The sequence below is a fragment of the Halictus rubicundus genome, chromosome 7, assembly GCF_050948215.1.
Source record: "Halictus rubicundus isolate RS-2024b chromosome 7, iyHalRubi1_principal, whole genome shotgun sequence".
NCBI lineage: Eukaryota > Metazoa > Arthropoda > Insecta > Hymenoptera > Halictidae > Halictus > Halictus rubicundus.
In genome coordinates this window covers 6,686,727-6,711,014 of record NC_135155.1, presented here as the reverse complement: position 1 = coordinate 6,711,014, position 24,288 = coordinate 6,686,727, and the positions used below count along the sequence as shown (strand labels likewise).

Sequence of the window (24,288 nt, the reverse complement as noted above, 5' to 3'; positions counted from 1 at the left end):
AATAAGCTCAAGAGAAGTTGTCAGTTCGTATTAGTGAACGCAAGTTATTCGTCCATACCGAAGTCCAGACAAAAGTTGTTCTTTTTAATGAGCACTGTCTGTAAAATATTTATCAATTGTTTATACATACAGGGTACTCGACTACGGGTGGGAGAAAATTTCAGGGGTGGTTCTCCAAGGTGCTCTCTTCTGTAAGACGAAAATGAAAAATAAAAAAATTGCGATTTCGGCTTCATTTTCCATCAATTAAAAAGTCGGCCTGAAATGCGGCAACCCGACCCACAGAGGTGTACGTTGCTTACGTCATAAAGGCGCGCGACAGTCACGTGTCACGTGACGAATACTCCGCATACCGCGCAAGAATTCGGCGTGTGGTGATTCCACACGCATTTTCGGTTCTCGCCGTATTATTGGCTAAAGTGTGTGACGTCGAAGCCTAACCATCGGCCGCGAGCGAGGACCCCCTTTGATACGTGATTGTCACGCGCCTACATGTCGCAAGCAACGTACGCATGTGTTGGTCGTGTAGCCGCATTTCAGGCGGATTCTTAATTGGTAATAACTAAAAAATGAAGCCGAAATCGTAATTTTTTTACTCTTCATTTTCGTCTTATATTGTCATGGAGAACCATCTCTTAAATTTTCTCCCACCTTAGTCGAACACCCTGTATATTAAGAAAAAAAATCGCGATTCAACCCCTTAATTGCGTATTCCCAAAGTTCCATAATCTTTTTAATTTCCGGATTCGGGATCATTCCTCGCAGGTTGATCATTGCACCATGGTCGAGTCGAAATGACCAGGCGATGGTTAATAAATTCGAAAGTCATAGAACCTCGGTCCCGGAGGCGGGTTCCTCGGTCACTCTCGAAGACCCACCCCGTATATAACATTCTCCAGCATCCGAGTTGTCCCTCGGATCCGGCGTGTCTGCATTCTTCTTGCTCCGCGCCCGTCTCCTGCGTCCCTCGTCCGTGGCGGCGAGTGTCTGAAAAGCGGAAGCAAGAAAAGAGGAGAGGAGATTGTAAAGCCGGATCGGCCTCGGGGAGACCTCGCCAGCTGTTATTTCTACATTCCGGTAAATCGAGTCGGGAATCCAATCTGCCTGTTTGCTACTGCATCCAAACTACCCTCTTCCACGCTCACGCGCCATCCACCCCCTCCACACAATCCTCCAGCCTCCCCTTCTCTCTCTCTTCGCCGACGATTCAGACTCGTCCAGGACGGTCGACGTCGCCCGGTTTACCTCTGCACCGATTTTCAAGCGGATTTCGCATGCACGCGAGCCGCCCGTTGCTTTTCGGTAATTTGATTTATGCGGACGCGCGCGGGTGTTGCGCTCTGCAACCGTCTCCTCGCCCAACCACCCACGCGTCCACCGACTCCGAAATCTTTTCCGGATTCCAGCCTCGCCTCCGGGAACACCCCCCGGACCACCCTCGATGTAATTTCCGAGAGCGAGAGTAACAAAAGTCTCGCGCGCCACCCCCGCGGGCGATCGATCCGCGAGACGCACGCTTGGAACGATCCAGCGTCACTGAAATCGGCGGGAAATGAGACAGGCAATGGACGATTATTCTATGGTTAACAGTACAGAAAATTATGCGATTTTTCGTCCACGTTTCTCTTTAAAAAACTCGGTTGTTGCACACACGCGAGCTGTTATACGTTTGCAACATCATAATTCCAACGTTGTTAATATATCGAAGTTTATTCAAAAATAGTTAATTCATAGAGAAATTGCATTGATAAAAACAGCGCGCTAGGAATAATTCTTGTCGGTTTAGAAAATGTCCGACCGTTCGAAATTCTATCGAATCCGCGAAGTTCCGCGATTTTGCACCGTAGAAATGGCGACACGTTTCCGGGGTTTTTCCCGTTTCCGGTTTAAATATCGCTCTCGTTACGTCCCCCCTGCTATTTGTCGATGGGCCCGGGGCACCGGCCGAATGGTCGCTATTAATAATCGCGAATACATTTTCGCGCCACGCGCCCATCTTCCCACGACTCCTCCGGGAACGTGGTTTCCGGTCCGCAACGTATTGCCGGCGATCGCCAGCCATTTTTCCAACGGTGCCCGATATGCGTGTGTTTCGATTTCTCTTCCGGGGGTTGCAACTTATCGTTGCGGCGTTACGTGGACTTCCTCTCTCACCCCCCGCCCCCGGCGCACATCTCATCCCCTCGAGGAAAACTTTGAGCGAACCACGGGAAAACCAAGGGTTGCGTGGGTGGCCGAGTTATGTGGGTCAGGTTTTCGAGGCTCTATATTTATCGAAGGATCCCCCCCCCCCAACCAACGTTTTCCTAAAGTGCCGCAGTTTGCTCGGACTTCTGTTATTATTTTCGGTCCAGACGATGAATGAACCCGTGGTGTGTTGTTTCGGCCGATGTTTTTTTTTTGTTGTGGTGAAAATGTGCGAATTTGTCGATCGGACGATTGAAAATATTTGTTGTCGTGAACTAGTGTGGACGTGGATCGTGTTTTTCGGTTTGTAACATTTAATATTGCTTTTTCTTTTGTACTTCAAGATTGACGGATATTATTCGTTTTTATGGTTGTAAATGGAAATTGTTGTCCACTGCTTCGAGATTTTGAATATTTCTTTCACTTAATTGAAACCGTTCAGTGTTGCTCAACACTTCGGTCTGTAAAAGTTAGGAGAAGGAATGAATTTATCTGGACAATTAAAAATAAATTCACTGAAAGAATTTCTAGAAGTATGAACAGAAATATGGATGTAATATGAATATAAAGTTAAAGGGACTATTGTAAAGTTAATAAAGTTGATGTTAATGTAAATATAAAGTAAAATCTTCTTGTACGAAAGGTTACCAGGAAAATATGGGAAAGTATCAGTCAGATTTCTAACTGACTACGAACGGTGAAGTCTGCCGGCATGATGATCCAATAAGGGATTTTTACGAGTATAAAAAGAAATCCATTTAGTATATTACGGGAGCACAAGGTTCCCGGTGGCTGGTATCTGGGAACGGAATCGTATCTCTGGCCCGTAACGTAAGGAAATATTTTGTTCGATGTATCCAATAATTTTGATAGAGTAACCCAATAACAGCTTATCCAGGCTACATCCTGCACAATAAAACATTCGTTTCTCCAGATGTTCAATGGCGAACAATGCTCCCCGGCTCGCCGGAGGAGGAAACAGAGGAGAGGGAGCCGTATATCCGCGGCGATATTTCGACGGATAAGAACGAAACGATGGGCACGGATCGATAGTAAACATTTCATTATAACACGAGGAAAGAAAACGGAAGTATAACCCGCGCGGTCCGGGAGGGCGGATAATCCGCCGATAATCCGGGAATCATTCTCGGGGAATGAATCGTTCTATCGATCCGAGGGAATATAATTGAAAAAGTTGTTCCTTTGCTCGCGGGTGAAACGAGCTCTCTGCCTGTCGTTCCCAGCCGACTTCACCTTTTCCCATCGTGCCTCGAATCAAACCGGGGAATCAAGGTGGTGAAACATGGGGCCCTCGATCGCTTCAATTTTCCACTGACTTTATTATTGCTGTACGGTTTTCACGGTCGATCGTATTACCGAGCGTTTACTCCATAGAACGCTCTGCTCCTTGCTGTACAACCGTTGCTTTCTTATTTTGGACACCCGTTATGCGAACTTTCTGATACACGAACACCTGTTAGTTGAACATTCTATTTGTGTTGTTCCTGTTGGTAATCGTGTGTGTTATACTAAAAATTGTTTAACGTTAGAATCCAGACGTTTTACTCGACCTAAAACATTTTTATTTATATCCAGCTTATGCTTCCTTTCCTATGCTATCCACATTCCTATGGTATTAAAGTATTTATTAATATTGTTTTGAATTACGGTGTAGTAATTTTTAGTGATAATGAAAGCAATTTTATATTCCGTTTAATTTAAATAGATTATTTTAAAATAATTACAGAATTCATTGAATGGGGTTTATTTGAAAATAAATGGTTAGAAATGGATGATGAATCGACGATACGATTTTAATTGTGAATTTACAAGGTGTTTTAATTATCATCTAATCGTTTCTTTTGGAATACTGTTTAAGCTCCTTTCGACACGGCGTTGTCATGGAGAAGCGCAGTAATCGATTTCTAATAAGTAGAATGTTATGGTAGACCCCAAAGTAGACCGAAGCTAAACATATCGCATGTCAGAATCAGGTTTCACTTTAGAAGATTACTATGTCATTAGCCTAAACCTAAAGTAGACACAAGTTGAACATAACCTGCAGCAAATATTAGGTTAGCCGGGAATAAATGGCTGGTCTAAAAATGGCCGACTGTACCATATTACCATAGCAATAGCTATAGCCTCTCTCTACTATTCTTATAATCCATTATGGTTATTTTAAAACTGTATTTGTTTCACAAAGATTAGAGTGTCTGTGCTATTTTTTAAAAATTGTTACCAATTTCGTTACAGGAACAATAGGAGAAATGGATTTCAAAAAAATTGAAATTCATGCTAAAAAATGCATAATTCAGATACGTGTGTGTTGCATATCGTTATGTTTTCATTTCAAATAGATTTTATTTCGTATCTTTACAAAATTCCCTTCAAACACAAAATTAGAAAAAAAGCGCTGTTTATGACTGTATTTACTCGACCACAACAAATTAATTAATTTCCAATGATTAACAATACTTGATCCCCAAATAATCTCTGAAAACATTTCTAATTTCTAACACTATGCTACCCAGCACTAATAGAAAAATAATTTTTAGACGACAAATACAGAATTAGAGAAAAATTCTGATTTATATCGTAAACCGGATTCTACGTGCCATAACACGTCATATATAAAATCGCTGACCGGCAATTCACTTTGCAGCTACCTGATATTTGACCGGCACCATTAAATTGTCCCCGAACGTACACCTCATACAAACATATGCGAAGCGAGAGGTGAGAGAGAGGAGAGAGAGAGAGAGAGAGAGAGAGAGAGAGAGAGAGAGAGAGGGATAGGTACACGTCGCGAATCGAGGACAGAAACGCAGCGTTACGTTTGATGCTCGCGTAATAAGGTCATTGCACAGTTCACTGCAACTCAATTTCGATAGTTACGTAACGTGCATCGCCGGTTCCCGAGAGCGTGTGTGGGCGCGCGCGCGCGTGTGTGTATGGGTGGGATACTCCTTCTTTTCCAGTTATTTCGCAGCGTGTCTGCTGACCGAGTCGATTCCCCAACGACCGCGAGGACGACCCCGCATGCGTCGAGAGACTTTTCCGCGCGACGCGGCGCGTCGCGACGCACGGTAATTTGTCCGTCACGGTTGACACGCGGAATCAAAGGGACACGATGACCGTAATTGCGCGCGCTCTCCATTGTTGATGTCGCTTCCTTTGCAAAAAATGCGGCACACCCGGTGACGTGTATGGATGAGCCTACGCTCGGCTGGGGCAAATATTGGTGCCAGGGCTGTATACTATACGCTCTCGGCTCTCTGATGAACGCGTATCGGGCACACGGCACGATGGAAATATCTTCCGTTGTCTTCGGGAACGGCAAGATTAAGCCGCGATATTGTACAGAGGAATTCTGCAATCTAGGAATATATTTCAAAGTGACTCCCAATTTCGACAGAAATTTGATTTTCCCTTCAATGGCGTACTGTGCCTCGGATCAGACGGTTTGGCAACATTTCATGAAAATGTTGACCTTCTTATTTGATGATTTATTTGATGAAAAAATATTTCAGGCGATATTATTCCTTTTTTTCTCTCTCCCATAAGTGTCATGAATTTTTTAATTCGGTTATGTTCAAAATAAAATTGCGCTCAACCTAACACTATACCCTGGAAACACCCCTTAAACTATAAACGTTCTTACAGTACACAGTGATTTCTCCATATATGTCGCCGAGGCATGGCCAGTAAATGTCGCGGAACTATCCCCATTACCGCGAGGTATATCCCGTGAGGGGACGAGAACCTCGGTCGCAGAGGAGTGTAAGGTCGCGTGGATCAAAGAATAGTATCTCCTGGCCGATATATGTCCGTGGCTAGACCCGTGTTTTGGACAAATATCGAGTAAACACTGTAGTGAGTGAAAAATCTGGAAAAATTCGTTCAGTATTTGTTGTAAATATTCATAAACCATACTTGGTTTAAAGCATTAAACAAATAATAATAATAATATTATGTACGAAAGTACGTATAAACCGTATCGAATTCGCTCGAACTCGAATGACAGTTTAAGGTGTACGACTAAAGACATAAAAATTGCCGAATAAAGTAGCGAACCAGTAAAAAGCAAATTATTCGAATGTTTCACCGTCAAACACATTCGTTCGCAATTTTCACCGGAGCATTTAGTCGCCAACAGGAGGATCCCTCGCAAGGACCTTCTCCGTCCAGGACGTTCACCTTGCGTTACGTCAGAGTACCTAGGAGGATCCGTTGTAAACCGAAAGCCCCGTTTCCACCGCGGAAAACGAGCGTTGCCCGCGTCGAATGTACCGCGCTTCCTGCTCCGATCCATTTCTATTAATGTCTTCCGGGCAATGAGTGGCGGTGGTTGTGGTCGAAACGAAAACACGCCGATGAATCCCATTCGAGGAATTCTTCTGCTGGTCGGGGGCGACTGGTTATCGCGGCTAAATTAATTATCTGTCCCGGTGGCTGCGTTCGCCCCGAATTAATTACGCGGGGGTTAACGAGAGTTTTTAAAAGCGAAAGCTCTCTCTCTCTCACTCTCTCTTTCTGTCTCTTCGGACGATACACAACGTGCCTAACGACCTCTTGGCTTATCAACGCGGACCGGTGCTTTCGCGCCAGCTAATTGAATTCGCGTATTACTGCCGCCAGAACGATCTGACAAATAGAGGAATCATGCGCTGGTCATCAATATTTCATGTTCATTCCTCTATTTTTTTTTCTCTCCCACCCCCGCTCCCGCGTGTCGTCCTTTTCGCCTCCGCGTACACGTACACACGCGCGCACGCGGCTACACGTTTTCTACCCCCTTCTGCCACCCTTTTTCGCCCACCCGCGGCAGCCAGTTTGATTTATTGCGTCCGCTTTATTGCGTTTGTTGTGTTTGTTATCCGCGCGACGCAGTCGAACCGTCCAATCGGGAAGCCCGATATCACCGACGGAAATGGAAATTTGCTATACGAAATCCCTGTATTTTCTTTTCGGGGCCCGGGCGCTGATGGGTTCATAGTTCAGCAAATATTGTACCCGGAAATGGATTTACGAATTTTACAGCTCATGTAACATTCAATGTTTACTCGTTACCGGCCCCTCATACCACGGCCGACCCTCGATCCCGCCTCGATCCGAAACGAATATTGTTCGGTCCGCGCCCGATAAACACGCGAGTAATATTTCATCTCGAAGATTAGTTTTTTTTTTGTCTGTTCGATGCCCCCGCTGAAAATCCCCACCCGATTGTCTTTCGCGCTGCGTTTTACCGGAACGATAACCGCGGCCTACGGAATTTCTTTATGGCCTGTTACAAAATTACGTTTGCAAAAAAAAAAAATAGAAAAGAAAATTGTAACCGTAGGTCGGATATTTTAGAGTCCACTGAAAGATCGATCGAATTGAATATATTGTTTGCGACATAAAAATGGAAAAAGTACAACTGTGCTCTTATGAAGACTGCTGCAAAATTACGTTTGCAATTGCGACGAAAATTGTGCTCGTGGGGTATACATTCTAGATTAAGGTAAAAAAGAAATCAATTGGATTGGATGAATAGGTACGTAGAGAAAAATTAGAACGTATAACCATGCTCTCGTAAAGTTGAATGAAAATTGTACAATTTAGGGACTTTTATTTTATAAACACTGACATATAAATGTGTATGACACCAGTGGAGTTTGGTGTACGTACTTCATCTGAAATGTCATCTTTTTAGCTGCAGGTCGAAAATTCTGGGAGCTTTTCTTTATCGTTGTTTTTAGTAAGTGCAACAGTAGTGGTCATCATTCTGACTGTGGTAAAATTAATTTTGCAATTGTGAAAAAAATCATGATGAGGGAGCATACTTTCCAGGACAAACCGTTTCTGAGATAGATATTAGAAAGTGCTATGAAAGAAAAGTTGCAAAATTCGAAAGTTTGTATTCCATAAATACATTTTAACTCAGCGAAGCGATGACTTAAACTGCCCCTAATTTTCCGTGTACTACATCTAATCACCAAAATTATAGCTTAAAGTCCACCTAATTTCACTTGCGCTACATCGTATTTCAGTTTAGTGGGATTAGTAGGAGAGTACTTGAAGGGAACGTTGAGGCTTAACGTCGTACTGTACGGACTCTAGCTCGAGTTTCTCTCTAAAAATGTTTTCGGTAAACCCAGTGTATGTGTTTGAATGTTATACGCCTGTTTTAGTGATAAACAAAATCGCTTTTCTCGAAAAAATTATCAGGCGAAGTCTGCATCGTGTCCTCTATTGAATAACATTCTATTTCTGTTAAAAATACTTAGATAGACAGATGGTTTTTTCCTCGATGAAAAATTTCAATAATTATGAGCGAAAAGAATGAGAAACATTGTGATCTGTCTAGTGTTAAACCAAAGTTTATAAAACACAAGTATGTCCCAGTTAACTAAAAATTTCCCTACCACCTCTCCGTCTATCGATTTATTAATATCCACTTTTGTTCTGCAAAATATGCAGAAAGAAGAAACACCCTCCCTTTAACAAACAAAATTCAGACCGCGCGATCACCATAGGAACCCCATACTAACCTACATAGTATATCCGCATGTGGTCCAGTATGTCTGACTAAAACCATCCTGACCCACTTACGCAGCGCAAAGCACGACGCTAAGCACTTTTCCATGCAAACACGCGTAATCTGCGGCCTGTGGAAAATGTACGCGATAAAAGGACAAGGTAGCAAGTCCATGGAATGAACAACGGCCTCTCGATAAGCTGAAACCGTCGCTCTATTCCCCGGATAAAACGGCGCCAGATTTATTTTTAAGGAGCACCTTGCCGGTAATTGGTGTCCTGGACACATGTCCACACGGGGGTAGACCCTCGCGGATAAATATTCATGGGCGTTGGTAACCAACTTCCGTTAACTACCCCATTACGTTCTAGCTGTATGTAAATAACATCGGTTTCTAAAACTTCGCGCGGAAAATTGCGTTGCGTTCGCGCGCGCTCGCTCGCACGCGCGCCGGGGTGGGTGTGATGGCTCGTTTCGCAACTCGTGCGTTTCCCGTGTAATGAAACTCGCGGCGGTCTCCTCGTATATTCGGGCCCGCGGTTTTACAACAAAAATTACACCGCCTGTTGGTTTACGGCGAAGATCACGCGTCACTCGACAGTGATTTATAAAGAGAAGTTCGCGCGATAGGAAATTCCGCTTCCGCGCGCTCGCGCTCGTACTCCTGCTCCTGTTCCTGCTCGCAAGCGCCAGATCTCGTAATAAAAATCATGACGCGTATAAGAAACGTTTTATGCGCGAAATTTCGAGTCACGCGCGCATAAACGCGTAACACGCCTGCCGCGCGCGCGAACACGTCGACGGGAACGCGAGAGCGTAACATCGGTTTATAGCAAAACGTCAGATCCGGTATGGTGGTTGGACGGGAGTCGAAACATCCATTGACGGTTTCACCATCGTTCGCCGTTCCCCACCCTCTTCGCCCCCCGGAATCATACTGAACAGCGGCCGCCGCTGTTCAGCCCGTAATATGTCAAGAAAGAGAGGAAAAAATGAACGGGAAATGTCGATGACCCCTTGTTGCAACAACACACATGTCACGCGACCACTTAAGCTTCTCCGACTGATGACCGTTAAGTGTTGTTATGGTTGTGCCTTATCCAACGGTCGGCCCACGCGGAATTGCTCGTGCCATAATATTGATCCGGACATCGCAATTTTGTGTACAGCGACTGCAAACGGTACTTCGAAATTTCGATGTTTGGAGAATTGTTATAATTTCGTGAAAGGGAATCGTGTGATCATAAAGTCCCATTTTAAGGCATTTATTCTTGAAAACTAAATCTTTTGTCTCTAGGAATCCTAGGATCCTCGCTTTTTATTCAAAATCTTCAGAATCGATTAATAAAACTACAAGACATAGAATTACAAGTCCCGCAAACAGTGAATTCTCGATCTATGTCAACAACACGGGTCTTGCCAGCGTCATGTATCGTCCAGGAGACATGAACCGTGTTTGCACTCCTCGGCGTCCGAGGCATCTCGTGCTTTTGTAGCCCCGCACGGGGTATGCGCGCGGTAGTGGGGATCATTCCGCGACGTTTACCACCCAGGCCTTGGCGACATATATAAATTACTGTACTATATCGTAGCGAGAGCTATCGCGAGCTCGAGTTACGATTTTCCTTTACAGATGCGCTGACCGTGTCACAAAGCCGGCCGCGATCAACTCGTTATATTGTTAATGTACGTGGCCGGGCACTCGAGACAAAATAGCACCGTTACGAGACTCTTTTATTGCGGCAGGAATCAGGAACGGGGCTTTAGTCGAACGTCCCGCAGCGCACTAATGGGTTCATAAATTCGAACAATCGCTTTCGAATTACGCCGAGACACACTAGGCTCGCCTCCTCTCCGGCGCTCGGCCGACTAAGATTTTTCAGAAAGAAATTCGAATGATGTACCTTTCCGTTTCCACGGTTAATATACGACCGTGTCGCACGCCGGGTAATTGTTTCGTTCGCGTGGGTGGACGGCGCAGGGCGCGGTTTCCGTGTGCAGGCAACAGCCGAGGATCGCGAACTGAAAATCTTGAAACGCACGCCGGGACACGCGAGTATAATTCACTTCTAGATTAGATGGATACCCGGGGAATTAATGTTGATGATTATGCGCAACAATTATTACTCGTTAGTTTCAGCCCTTCTAAAAAATTACACCTCTTTCGTTTTTAAATTAAATCCTTCTCAGTTGTATCTTTCTTCTCTTTTTAAAAATCCTGGAGTATTTTCTAGGTATGGATATAGTCTATTAATGGTTGCTTACTTCAAGATGGCGCCTCTGTACATTTACATGGATTACAGTGTGCACAAATTATCACTTGTCACTTCCATCCCCCTTAAAAGATTACTCCTTTTTTAAATTAAATTCTGTTCAGTTAATTCCTTCCTCCTCTTCTTAAATTATAATACATCCCATTGGATGGGCGAATGTATTTTACCGATGGCTGACTAGTTCAAGATGGCTCCCCTTAATACTTCCAACCCTTTGGTAGAAGTCCCACCTATTTATCTTTTACAATAAATCCTTTTAATCTAACATAATTTCTTCATAAGAATCATGAAATGTTCCACGAACAGCATTAACCCTTAGCACTCGAATGGCGACTGTAAGGCGCCACTAAAAATTGCTGTATCGTTTTTCAAAATATTTTTTACATTATTAAAATTGTTTGTATTAAATAAAATACTAAACATTTCAGTACTCTACGAGTAAATTGCACCATTTTCATATGTATAGCATGAAAAAATATATATAGAATGGAAAATTCTAGGTTGGAAGAAATGTTTTGTTTTAGAGTTGAAATGGCTTCGAGAGCAAAGGGTTAATATATTCTACTGATGATTGATTAGTTCAAGATAATGCTTCAGTAAATTTACGCGAATGATGATGTTAATGCTATTAAACCCTATTAAAAAAATTCTGTCCTATTCCCTTTTAAAATAGCATAATCCAATACACCAAATATTGAACTTTCGCCGAAGTCGTTCTAATAAATTGTTGCAAATAAATTATGAAAGATTATACACTCATAGTAATTTCTAAAATTACGGTAAAACAAATCAGATTTTTACATTGGTAAGATTACTAGAATAATTCTCATTTTGCTCATGCATTTTCAGAGTGTGATTCCCAAGATACGATAAAAATGTTGAGTGGGGGAAAAAGAAATTTGTCCGGATTTTCTTTTTAATTAGTGTGCAAGAATGTAAACTCGCATAAACTTGCGCGACCTTCTGTAGAAGAAACGCAATGTTTATACACACGTGCAGTGTTATACGAGACAGTTTTTGCTCGTGTTATACGAGCGCTGTCGCAATTTTTGTGGCGCGTTGTACGAATCCGTGTTAAACGAACCCGTGTTATACGTCGGTTGACTACACATGTATGTATACATACATAATGAATGCAATAACGGTGGTCCACGCGGCCCGAATATAGAGAGAGAAAGAGAGAGAGAGAGAGCGAGAGAGAGAGAGAGAAAGAAAGAAAGAGAGAGTCACGTGAAATTGGCACGGCACTCGACGTGATAAAGTATTCAGCCTATGAAATATGAAAGTGATCAATAGACTGCGGATGTTTATGCAAATTGAGATTTTTACGGATTTTCTGAGGCTTCTGGAGATGAAGCCAGTCTCGTTCTCTTAATCAACGATCATTTCTTTCGAGTGAAGACAAAATAAAATTTGTGGACCCCTAAAAGGTCTTTTTGAATTGTTCAAATTACATTTATGAGACTTGCTTGAAAATATAACACAATCAGATAACGTTATATTACATTTTATCTTGTAATGTTTAATGCTTTAATCTTTTTTATATATCACTAAAATTCTGGATTTGTTCCAGAAAGGATGTCTTACCTTTCTTGAGCCTTCTTAAATACTTTAAGCTTTAAAAGTTAAAGCTAGCTAGCTTTACTATTGCCTTAAATTATCGAAGAATATTGGAAGCTGTAGATTCTTCAAAATCCTTAGTCTAAGGATCGATAATGAATAAATGGAACCCTGTAAGGTCTTCTTTAATTTAGTAAGCATTTTTTCAATTATTAAATGTATCCATAAGCAATGTCGTATTTTACAGATTGATTAAATACTGCAAGCTCTGCATACATACATGCATCTACTGCACACATTTATCGGCATTCAGCAAAGCCAACTTGTGTTTACTTAATCCGCACTAAATGTTAATTTAAATTGAATTTCGTATCGAAAAGAGACATCGCCTGTGGGTACCTGTAATAATGGATCGGAATCGGTGGCTCTGGTAAACATAGTTGGTTAGCGGAGTGACAACGGTGGTTCTAAAGCGGGAATTCTGTTTTCTTTTCAGCAGTGAGCTCCATGCGTCCGATAGACAGCACGAAATGCGTGGTGGTCCAAGATGTCAAGGCTGTCACTCACGAGAACGCGCACGTTCACGACCCGATATCAACGCAAATACCCACCGAAGGTAAATATCGAGCAGTATCAATTTGCATCCACTCTGCATGATGTAAATACTCCCGTGTACGGCGTCTCACGGTAATTGCTTTTCGGTGGCGTCTGCCACGTTCGAATGGCTTCCTCCGCTCTGATGTCGCGTCTACGCCGACACAATAGCTGCTACGAGAATATTATCGATCCGAAATTAGATACTTCTGACTTCGGTCTCACTTGCTCCGAGTATTGACGGACCGTCATGAATAGCCAACAATCATCCTACATCACCCAATTACTTTCCCACGTCCAAACATGTTTCCATACGTCTATTTCTACACGTTACATTCGTTTCTTTTATCACACCGTATATACGGCCATTATATTCCCAAACTTTTGTGTTTACGTGTGAAGATCGAAAATGCAACGAGACGTGTATTTTAATAATCACTGAATCGCGGATTTTATGCATTTATGACGAAAATGTGTAGATGTAATTTGAAACAGTGAAAACATCAGAAGAATTTAAAAATACTGTTATATTATTTTCAGTCTATCGAACATATTAAGAATGAAAATAATTTTCCATTTTACTCCAGTTTGCTGCAATTCAGGTCGACAATTTTTATTTTGCATAAAGAATTTTTGCATATAGAATTACTAATGAGATTTTTGTCGAAAGAAAATGTGTGATCACTACTTACTCCGGACAATAGACTGTTGTCCGTGTTCGTTAGCGTCTCCTTGAATGCTGTATGCAAAACACGTAGCCAAAATGTAGAACAGAAATTTTTTGTCTGATGCTCCGGTTTTAAGAAGAACAAGGTTAAATGTTTGTAAAGCGCGTGTTTTATTGAATAGGTAACTGTTGGCTCACTTTCTCAAGTAGAATCCTCCTCGCGGTTTTACCATGCATACTGGGACGTTCTGTATACAGTAGCACATTCACATTTAATTCACAAATTCATGAAAGTTCCAGATTAGTAACAATTATTTCGAACAGTAAACGCAGAAGGTGATGCCAGCTTAAGAAACCCAAACAGAAAGTTTAGAGGGTAAATACTACCGTAAGAATTCTCGGCACAATAGCTACGCTTACACCTAAAACTCCATCCTCCAAAGTCCCAGTGAGACCACCTCAGTGCAAAGTGCGAACAGCATCTCCGAAAATCCTCTGTGTGACAAGCCCGGGTAGTATAATTCCGGCGACAAGTAGTTTCGCGTGCGCGGTGCCCTAATAACTCAGGGGCGGTTCTTCGGTCCGCTGATAAACGCATTTCCGGTGTTTCGCAGAGTCGCTGCCGACGAGCACGGCGGAACACTCGAGCGCGTCGGACAGCGCCGGGGACCAGCAGAGCGATCCTCACTATCCTCAGATCCAGCAGTCGGCGCAACAATGGCCGTCGGTGCTCGAGCTGCAGGCGTACAACGTGGCGCACTCGGCCGTCATACCGCCTTACCACTTCTGGAACACGGAGTTCCGTAACAAGCAGCCGGCGTTCATCCGGTTGAACCTGACTTTGCCCTGGGGCGTGAACCTGGCCGTCTACGGACGTCGCAACGTCGCGCCGAGCGTCACGCAGTACGACTTCGTGGAGTTCGTCAAGGGCGGCCGGATCGACCACAGGCTGAAGCGAGACACCGCGTCCGAGGCGGTCAGCTTCATGAACTCGGTGGGCCAGGACCTGCAAGACACCCATAATCGGGGATCGAGTTCCTCCTATCAGCACGTGCTCATCAAAAGAACCATCGTCGAGCCGATGATGGTGAACGTCAGCCTTCTACAGTATCTCGACACGGGACGCTGGTTCCTTTCCGTGTACAACGACGAGCTGCAGCCGTACAAGGTCACCCTGATCGTCACCGAAGCCGAGGGAGTCTCCACCACCTGCCCGAACGACTGCTCCGGACGCGGGTCGTGTTATCTCGGCAAGTGCGACTGCATCGACGGGTATCAGGTGCGTTCGGGGTTTCCGTGTTAAGACAGCTCCCTGTCCCGCGTGGCTTTCGCGTTCGAACAAGGCGACTTTGATCTTGTCGAGTTAGCCAGCCAGCCCGTGTTGTCCGACAGGCCTGTTTTAAACGGTTAGGCTTATCGGTGTTAACACTCGGCTGAAGGCACCGCGCGCCCAACAACCGGGAGCGAGGGCGCAACCGTGTTGGGGTGTCTGCAGATAAGCATCGCGCTGAGCATAATGGCCGGTAAACGGTCCGACACCCTTAGGGACACTGCTCCGCGTTGTAGATGCGGAGTCCGGCATCTGATACGGAACACGGGGGACGGTTTTTTTCAAATTTTAAATAGACAACCCCGCGGGGCGCCTGCGCGGACTTATCCGGGTCGTTCACCTCTCGCTGCTGATCCGGTCTCTTGTTGTTTCCGAGAGATGAAAATGATTCTTTTTGGGTAGCAGTCGATGTTAGATAGATACTTTGAGGTTGCAAGAAATTTCTATTTAAATATTGCCTTTTGTAATTGTTCTGATTGAGATTTTTATTTTTAGCTCTTTGGTTGGCTATGGCAATTCTAAACAACACAACAGTGTTTGTTACAATATTTACAACCTTTATTCTTACACTTTATAAATGTAATGTAATTACTTTAGAATGTATATATGATTTCGTTCGGGCATATTAGAAATACTGTCGAATGGGAAAAACTCCTTCGCGGCGTAAGTGACTTCCGTTTTCTGCAACACCGCGGTGTTGAGAGGGAAATGGGGGGTCCCCGTTAGGAGCGTTGTGGTTAAAGACGGCCGTCGATCACGTTTACGGCGGCGGAAACGGGCGGAGATTACGGAGGTGCCGATGAAAATTTCAGGGAGCCGATTGCAGCAAGAGCGTGTGCCCGGTGCTGTGCTCTTCCCACGGGCAATACGGCGGCGGTATGTGTCACTGCGAGGACGGCTGGAAAGGTGCCGAATGCGACATACCATTAGGCGACTGCCAAGTTCCTGATTGCAATCAACACGGACAGTGCGTTAGGGGATCGTGCGTGTGTAATCCCGGCTGGAAGGGCGACTTCTGCGACGAACGTAAGTCAACCACTCTGATTAAATCGGCGAGAACTCGATCGTCCACGCTTACCTTACCCCTACCCCGAGATAATCATCCCTTGCGAAGTAGATTTAGATCGCGACAGCTTGTTGTTTCGCTGCAATTAACCCTTAACCACCGTGGACATCGAATCTCGCGTAATTACTGTGGACGGACTGCCTGGCCGATGATGTTTATTGCGTTGTCGTGCGCGTGGGTGGCAAATTAAGACAGAGACTCAAATATAATTGAACAATGGTACGTGCAGATGTTACAAAATTTTTATTTTGTGAAAATGTTTGCATTTAAACTTTATTTTGATGTCAGCTTATATTTCTTTTTTTTTTAATAATCTTGTCCTTTCGCTCCATATGCGCTTTAAACAGTAAAATGACAATGAAAATTCAATTTTCTATGAAAAATAAATGAGAAAAAGGATGACACCAAAATTAATTTTAGTATCAATTATAAAATTAATCGTCTAAAAATTCTCAGTTTGATTTTGCCTAATGAAACGAAGCGGAATTGCCATTGGGTTCGAATTTTCTAATTGCTATTGCAACGTGGAAAAAAAATTGACTCAAGTAGTATTGTATTGATTTAAATAAATCCGGTTGAAAGGTGCATATATGCTAGAAAGTGTATTTCAGCCTCGTTAATTGCACAGCAACGGACCCGAACGACGCGCACCGGATATGAGATTGAATAGAACTGTGGGCCATTGTTTTCGTCGTTTTTCGATATTCGTTTAAACAAATGGCGTTCGAAAGTCGCGCGAATGGTGACAAGTGATCCAACAGAGCTCCATTAACAGGGCCATTAAAGGGATCCAGCGGAAACGCGTTGGAACGTTTACCTCCGACGGTCTATTTCTGCGTCGGATGTTGTTTCTTCATATTTGTCACAGCGCCATTAATATCAGCCGTAATTCAACCGTACGTCCTGGACCTCTACCCGGGGAGGTTCAAGATATTAGTAATGCACGCTCCCTGGCGAACACGGAGCCTCCTGTTCCCATAACTGAGCCATTCATGAGCTAAAGATATTAACCATCTTTGAAGCTTTTTTACGTTTCACTGCGGAATCTGCTGAACGATGCTTCTCTCTCCATCTAAAACAAATGTCGTTGATAATCAGGTTTAACACTGAATATTTTTTCATTAGATTATGAAGGGTGGCATTCAAATCTTCCTAAAATCCAAATGTTTGAAACAAGTTAAAGAAATCTCATATTTACTATTTTCCTGCAATGTTGATATCGAAGTCAGTGTATAAAAAATTTGATTAGAATCATAGGGTCACGAGTGAAAAATTGAATTGATTGAAATTGATTTATTTTTGACAGTTCTTTTAATTTTTGTCATTTGGTGATATTAAAATTTAAAGAAATTTGTATTCATTTTTAATAGTTCTTTCAGTTTTTGTTATCCGGTGTGATTAAGTGGAAGTAAAAGTAGATATGAAGGCCAGTGATGTTAAAATGGTAGTGGTATTTGATAACGTAATATTTAGGTAGATCTCAGAAACTCAAATGACATTTATTTACTATCAATATTCTCCGCTTCTTATTCTGAGGAGTCAATCGATTCGGCAGGCTTCAATTAATGCGCTAATTAATGGTCCCGTGAAATTTCATAGGAATCAAAATGCGCTGACTCTTTTTCGCCAGATATCTGCGCTGATCAAGACGAATTGCCGAAGACGAGACAAACTTGGCGAACAATCGCTCGTACACAAGGAAATAAGTCTCGGATAAAAGTTTCACCGTGCCTGGTCCACGGGCCGCAGAGAAATGACGTTCGGAATGAATGGCGAAATTATTCGCGGAGAACGCGAGTCGCTTTGTCCCTGACATCTTCACGGCTCTGCCGTTGCGCGTTCTTCCCTTTCATTTTTCTGAGTACCGGTATTCGTTTCGCATTAGCGACGCAGCCGCCGCTTCTACGGATGATGGCGAATTTGTTTCTCGATTGGACCAATCAATCAATTGCTCTAGGAAAAAGTCCTCGATGGCGTTTTGCAAGCAATTTTAATTGCAAAGCGGCAGAATATTATCCAATGTTATTGTAATCATTTCTTACTATTTAGAATTATTGAGTTTCTATGCCTTAGGTGCATTTAAATACTAAAATGACCACTAAATTGGCCAAACGTCATCTCCGTTTAATTTGTAACAGTTTTCTTGAGCCTTTAGTCGATGCAGAAAAATATTAACCCTCGCACAACGTTTCAGTCAATTCATATGTTCATGTGTTACCAATCAAATATGTCTAAATTTTCTCCTTCAATTGGATATATACTTTGATCAAATGTAATGTATAAAAATGTTCATAAAATTATCTGGATAGTGTCCAAAGGTTGGTAATTTGGCAGTTCACGAATATTTCGAGTCCAATCGAAGCAAGAATTATAGTAGATTCTCGTCTTGGGGAATCAGGTGTGTAACAGGTACCACGCAGCAACCAGAAACATTTTCCAAGTGCATGGCCAGCTTGACCGGTCAAACATTAGTACAATACGAAGTGAATCACTTTGATGGACAGCTTCGAAATGCTCGACGTCGAGAGGTGCCCTTGATGGGTCCACAAATTATCTGGTGCCCATTGCCCAGGCAGCGCTCCAATGATTCATGCAACGCGGCTCATATATCGTCGTTCACGCGACCGGCGAAGATCATTAGCCTATACTGTATCTTCCTCTAGAACAGTTCTATGTAACACAAAATTATAGCCCTTAGCCATCGAATTAGGATCATGCTATAGTATACAGTAGCGCTGTATTATTAACTGCAAATTGTCGAGCACGGTCGCTCTGCGGACCATAGTTACCTATGGCTGCTACACAGATCGGAGATTCTTTAAAGCTTTACTATTGTACTATTAAAAACTCTTTTAGAAGTGCATTTGCGACAATGTACACATACACAATCTTTCAAAACGATCTATTGACTGCGTTATATGAAGATCTACTGTATACTACTACGTCTATGTCACTGTCAGCCCTCTCAGGTCACTCTCAGACCACTCTCAGCACTCTGAGGTCACTCTCAGGTCACTCTCAGCATGCTCGAGTCACTCTCAGCACTCTTAGATCACTCACAGGTCACTCTCAGCACTGCGAAGTTACTCTCAGGCTACTCTCAATACCCTCAAGTCACTTTGAGCACTCTCAGTACTCTCAGTACTCTCTCTCTCTCAGCAATCTCAGTACTCTCAGCACTCTCAATACTCTCACTACTCTCAGCACTCTCAAGCACTTTCGGCTCACTCAATTTACTCTCAGTTCTTTCAAATCACTCTCAGTACTCGCAGCGCCCTCGGTACTCTCAGCACTCTCAGTTCTCTCAGCGCACTCATTACTCTCAGTGCTCTCAATACACTCTCAAGTCACTCTGAGCACTCTCAACTCCCTCGAAAGTGACTCTCAGCACAGTGTCCACTCGCGGGAAATACAATGGGGAACATCTCGCGATAGTATTACTCTCAAATGGCCTCCCATCCTAAGCTGTGCGATGCATCGACTGTACTGACTGGCGATCGCTGGCTACAGTCGAACTCGGACAACAGAGTCAGCGCGTTTATCATTGCGGGAAGAAATTCTCGGGATCGCGGGGCTTCTCGTTCGAGGCTGGGACTTCAGTCGCAGCATCCTTAGGGTTGTTTTCAAGACGCCTCGGAAGGAGGTCGAGCGAAGCGAGTCGCGGGGGCGAGGCGGTTGCCGGTGATTGCGCCCTGGGCGCCGACGAATGGGCCAACTTTTTAAATTATGGCATCGGAACAATTGCATTATTCCCGCGGATCCCAGCTGCCCCGGGGAAATTATGAAACTTAATTCCAAAGCGTCCTGGCGACGCGGCGGACGGCGCGGCGCGGCGCGTCTCGTCGCGTTGTGCCATCGCGGGACCGGTTATATGTATACACGGGCTGCGACGTTCGTTGGCCCGAGATGAGGGAAATTCCTCGTGGATTCTTCGCCCGTTACGTATGCGACACGTTCGTCGAACGGGAATCGCCCGGTTCGCTGGGTTTTTATTAGAACCACGGGAACGCGGGGCCCTATCGATCCGCGATCGGAATTTTTGTAATAAATTACTGTGCCTCGCGCACTGTACACCGTGTCGGCTGAGAGTTTCCCCTGCGATCGCCTCCAGAGAGCGTCGAGCAACAGCGCTTGCGCCGTCCCCGGCCGCTGGATTCTACAGGAGTCGCAACAGTTCTCATGTTTTTAACCCTAAACCCACCACTGTGGATCGAAACGCCTATTTTCTTGGACAACAAAAATGTGTTTCGTTCGAAAAAGATGCGAGACGAGATTTGATGCACTCCTTGAAATAATGTAACTCGTGTGCCCGAGACAATTTTCACCTCCAGTTGCTTTCCTTCCTCGTTCAGTTTATGTGTCGATCAAACGACGCGGTTTCATATTACAGAATTACATTGTAATTGGGAAGTTTAATTTTTGTTAAGAAAGGTCTGTCAGATTGCTAACTTTAAGAATATTGCGGTCAGTGCAGTCTTTTCTCGATATATGTCCCAAATATCTAGCCGATAAAAATCCTAGAACTATCCCCACTGCCGTGGGTTATGCCCCAATGCTCGCATTTTTTTACGTTCGGCAGTGTATCAAAGAATAGTATCTTCTTGCCCATCTATGTCCCTGGATAGACCCGTGTTGTGGACAAGTATCGAGCAAACGCTGTATTCGGGATCGTTGTTCGTTCGATGCGAAGATAATCGTTTTCTGTTGCAGTCGATTGTCCCGATCCGAACTGCAGCGGCCACGGCGCCTGCGTTTCCGGTAAATGTTACTGCAAAGCGGGCTGGCAGGGCGACAAGTGCAATCAGGTCGACCAGCAGGTGTACCAATGTCTGCCCCGTTGCTCCGACCACGGCACGTACGACCTGGAATCGGCGACCTGTATCTGCGAGGGACATTGGACCGGCGTGGATTGTTCGCAACCAAGTTGTGGACTCGACTGCGGACCTCATGGAACCTGCGAACAGGGTGTCTGCAAGTTAGTACACCAGCTACCCACGGGAAACCCTCCATAACTGTGCCCCAGTTCAGCCAGCAATTCCTTTGGGCCCTCGAATATTAGATCGTCCCATAAGTTGATCCCATGAGTAGTTTCTTATCGCTAGACTGTAGATTTTTATGCGAAATAAAAATTATTTGTATCAATTGCAAGCTACAGGAGCTACATAGACATTTATTTCTTGTCTGAATAATTTCATGGAAGATAGGGCTCCGGTTTTTGTAATAAATTCATCAAATCTACAGTCTACAGTGGTTTCTCTGTATATGTCGCCAAGATCTGAATGATAAATGTCGCGGAATATACCCCGTGAGGGGCCATGAAGCTCAGAGACCTCGGACGACGAGGAGTGTAAACATAACACGGCTCCTGGACGATACAAGCCACTGGCAAGACCCGTGTTGTTGACATATATGGAGAATTCACTGTACTTAGAACAATGAAGATTGCATTGTCGCGCAGTGTAAAAATTCTTTGAACCTACGCATGGGTTCGGTTGTCCTTCGCTGTAATTGTTCGAAAGGAGTTCTATGTCTTCGAAGAACATCTTCATCATCCCCTAAAGACGTTGTCCACCGCAGCCCGCTTATCGCAACAAGTCAGCACCGATCGGCCGAAAATCGTGACTCCGCGAAATCGTTGGTGTCGAGTGCCCCGGGGTGTTCGAGTACCCGGGAGAATGGGCTAAAAATGGGTAAATTGCTGGCGCGATCGTCGTCACGAAAGTTCCGCGACTAAGAAGGTGAAAAATTGCAAGAAAAAGGCTCTGTCTTCGGGGCGAGGGCCGACTTATCACGACTCCGGAGGACCGGTCCCGTCCTACCGTCCCTTTGTCAGAATCAAGGACGCGAAAGAGGATCTCCTTTCTCATATTCTAAAGCTGACGCCTCTCGTCTCTCCTCTTGTTCCATCAGCCGCGAGACCCGCCGTGAAAGAGCCTCCTAAAGCGCAAAAACTTTCCTCCGCGAGTGGGGCGACTTCGAAACTGAACTCGAACTCTCGAACTCTCGAACTCACCTCCCCCCCCCCACCCGCCCACTTTTAGCCGCTCCCTTTAAAAAGATCGAAGGGGGAGGCGGGAATCAATTTTACATTCGACAATAAAGCTTCCCGACACCGAGGAACTTGTCCCTTTTTCGGCATCTTTGTCACGTTGTCGAGCCAATTCAAGTTTTACGACCTGAGAGTTGGAGAGGGGAGTTGGGGCAGCTAGGTGGGGGGAATCTAATTAATCGGACTTTCAGGTGCAACGACGATTGGACCGGCACCAAGTGCGATCAGAAACCTTGCGATCCGAGGTGCGCCGAACATGGACAGTGCAAGAATGGCACCTGCGTGTGCAGCCAGGGATGGAACGGAAGGCACTGCACCCTTCGTAAGTGATACTGTATTCTTAGAAATTATTTTAGCAGTATTTTCTAATTTATTCTTCAGAATGTGCCACTTTTTACAGTTAAGAAAATAACTTCTAGACAAGAGGCCATTCTTCAAGGGTTAATTTGACAACCTTTCAAAATGAATTTTGGTAGAAAATAAGATTGTGTGATGTGTACCTGCACAGGCTCTATACATCCTCAAAGTTTCATAATTTTCTGAATTTTCCTTTGCAGTCTAACGCCATGTTTAGTACACGTCGTGATAGAATGCACATTTTCCTTAGAGTAACATAAAATCATTGAACGAACAAAAGTTCAATTGCATGTATTTCTAAACAACAATTGCCAATATACTCCCAAAGGCGTGCATAAATTTTGAAACAATATACAATACTGTGGAACCCCATATAAATACAGACGATTATTTTTTTAACTATTAAAGACGCGAATGAAACGTTTATATAAAAGTTATACGAGAGTGTGAGAATTTTGGTAAATGTGACAGGTACATGTATAAAGGTCCATTCATACTTAATTCATACACGTTCACACAGTACAAATACCACGTGATAACAATTTGAGATAAAGTGAAATACAAAAAGAGAGTCTATGTCATAATAAAAAGATTTACCGAGTGGATTCTGGCAGGATTAAACGGTGAACGGCGAGGACAGTGTGCCATAGAGTCCGCTCTGAAATATGCAACAGTTATCGGTAATGTTTAATGAGTTTTAAATGTAGTCCCGTGTGTAGGATGTGTTCCCCCGGAAACCTGTAGATTTGTCTCGCAGTAGGATAACAGTTTTTCGAGGGTAAAGCGCGGGACGAAGCCCCGGTTCGTTCGAGCAACTAGAACGAAAGGAACATCGGTTTTCAATTAGCATTAATCGTCCGACGACAGGCGTGGATTAAAGTATTTGCTCTGGTTTCTTGATAGCCGGATGCGAGAACGGGTGCAGCCGCCACGGGATCTGCACTTTGCAGGACGGCGAGTATAGTTGCGAGTGCTCGACCGGCTGGGCGGGTAGAGACTGCAGCATACGTCTTGAGATGGAGTGCAATGATAACATTGACAATGATCAGGGTGAGCATCGATAATACTGTTTAATATCTAAACCCTTTAAACCCTAAATATCTCCACCCTTTACGATTATTCAACCTAGTCAACCTAGACAATTATTCAACACCCCCTACAATTATTCCTCTACACCACTTTGAACAGTTTAGCCTTTTCTATTGCAAATCAATAAAAATAATTCTGCATTGGCAAGGACTAAGGAATATTTTATTTTTGTATCATTGGAGATTAGACCGGGACAAATATATTAAACTACAAAATGTCTCTTTTTAATATCTTAAAATGCGGAATTACAATACTTTATTTTATAATTCACAATTTACAAATTCATTCGTATCGTTCAAACTTATATTAATATTCTGATTTTGCTGCAACGTTTTCTGCTTCATACTTTATTTTTAAAAACTCAGGAATTTATTGTACGCGCTGTGCATTGTAATAAAATGTAGCAATAATTGTAATCGAAGTTTGGTTCGAGTTGGTTCGCTTTTAAATTAAACTTTATGCTTCATTTCAATCCATTTGGACAATATTAATATACTTGGAACACGTTGATTGACTCTTTACATTCTATAGCTTCGTAAAAGACAGCTAACAATAAATTGAATTTTAGTACCATTTTCTGTTAACCAACCCAT

General features: G+C 43.7%; 1 protein-coding gene across 6 annotated transcripts in view; it reads left to right on the top strand.

The window, feature by feature from the left end:
• Ten-a (Teneurin-a transmembrane protein) overlaps positions 1–24,288 on the top strand; it is a 1,070,822-nt gene that overhangs the window by 1,004,877 nt on the left and 41,657 nt on the right. For all 6 annotated transcript variants that reach the window (XM_076790528.1, XM_076790527.1, XM_076790526.1 and 3 more), the window contains 6 exons: positions 13,040–13,159; positions 14,419–15,083; positions 15,947–16,160; positions 20,911–21,175; positions 22,441–22,571; positions 23,510–23,656. In XM_076790528.1, coding sequence (XP_076646643.1) covers positions 13,040–13,159; positions 14,419–15,083; positions 15,947–16,160; positions 20,911–21,175; positions 22,441–22,571; positions 23,510–23,656 — 1,542 coding nt within the window. The remainder of the gene's footprint in view (positions 1–13,039; positions 13,160–14,418; positions 15,084–15,946; positions 16,161–20,910; positions 21,176–22,440; positions 22,572–23,509; positions 23,657–24,288) is intronic.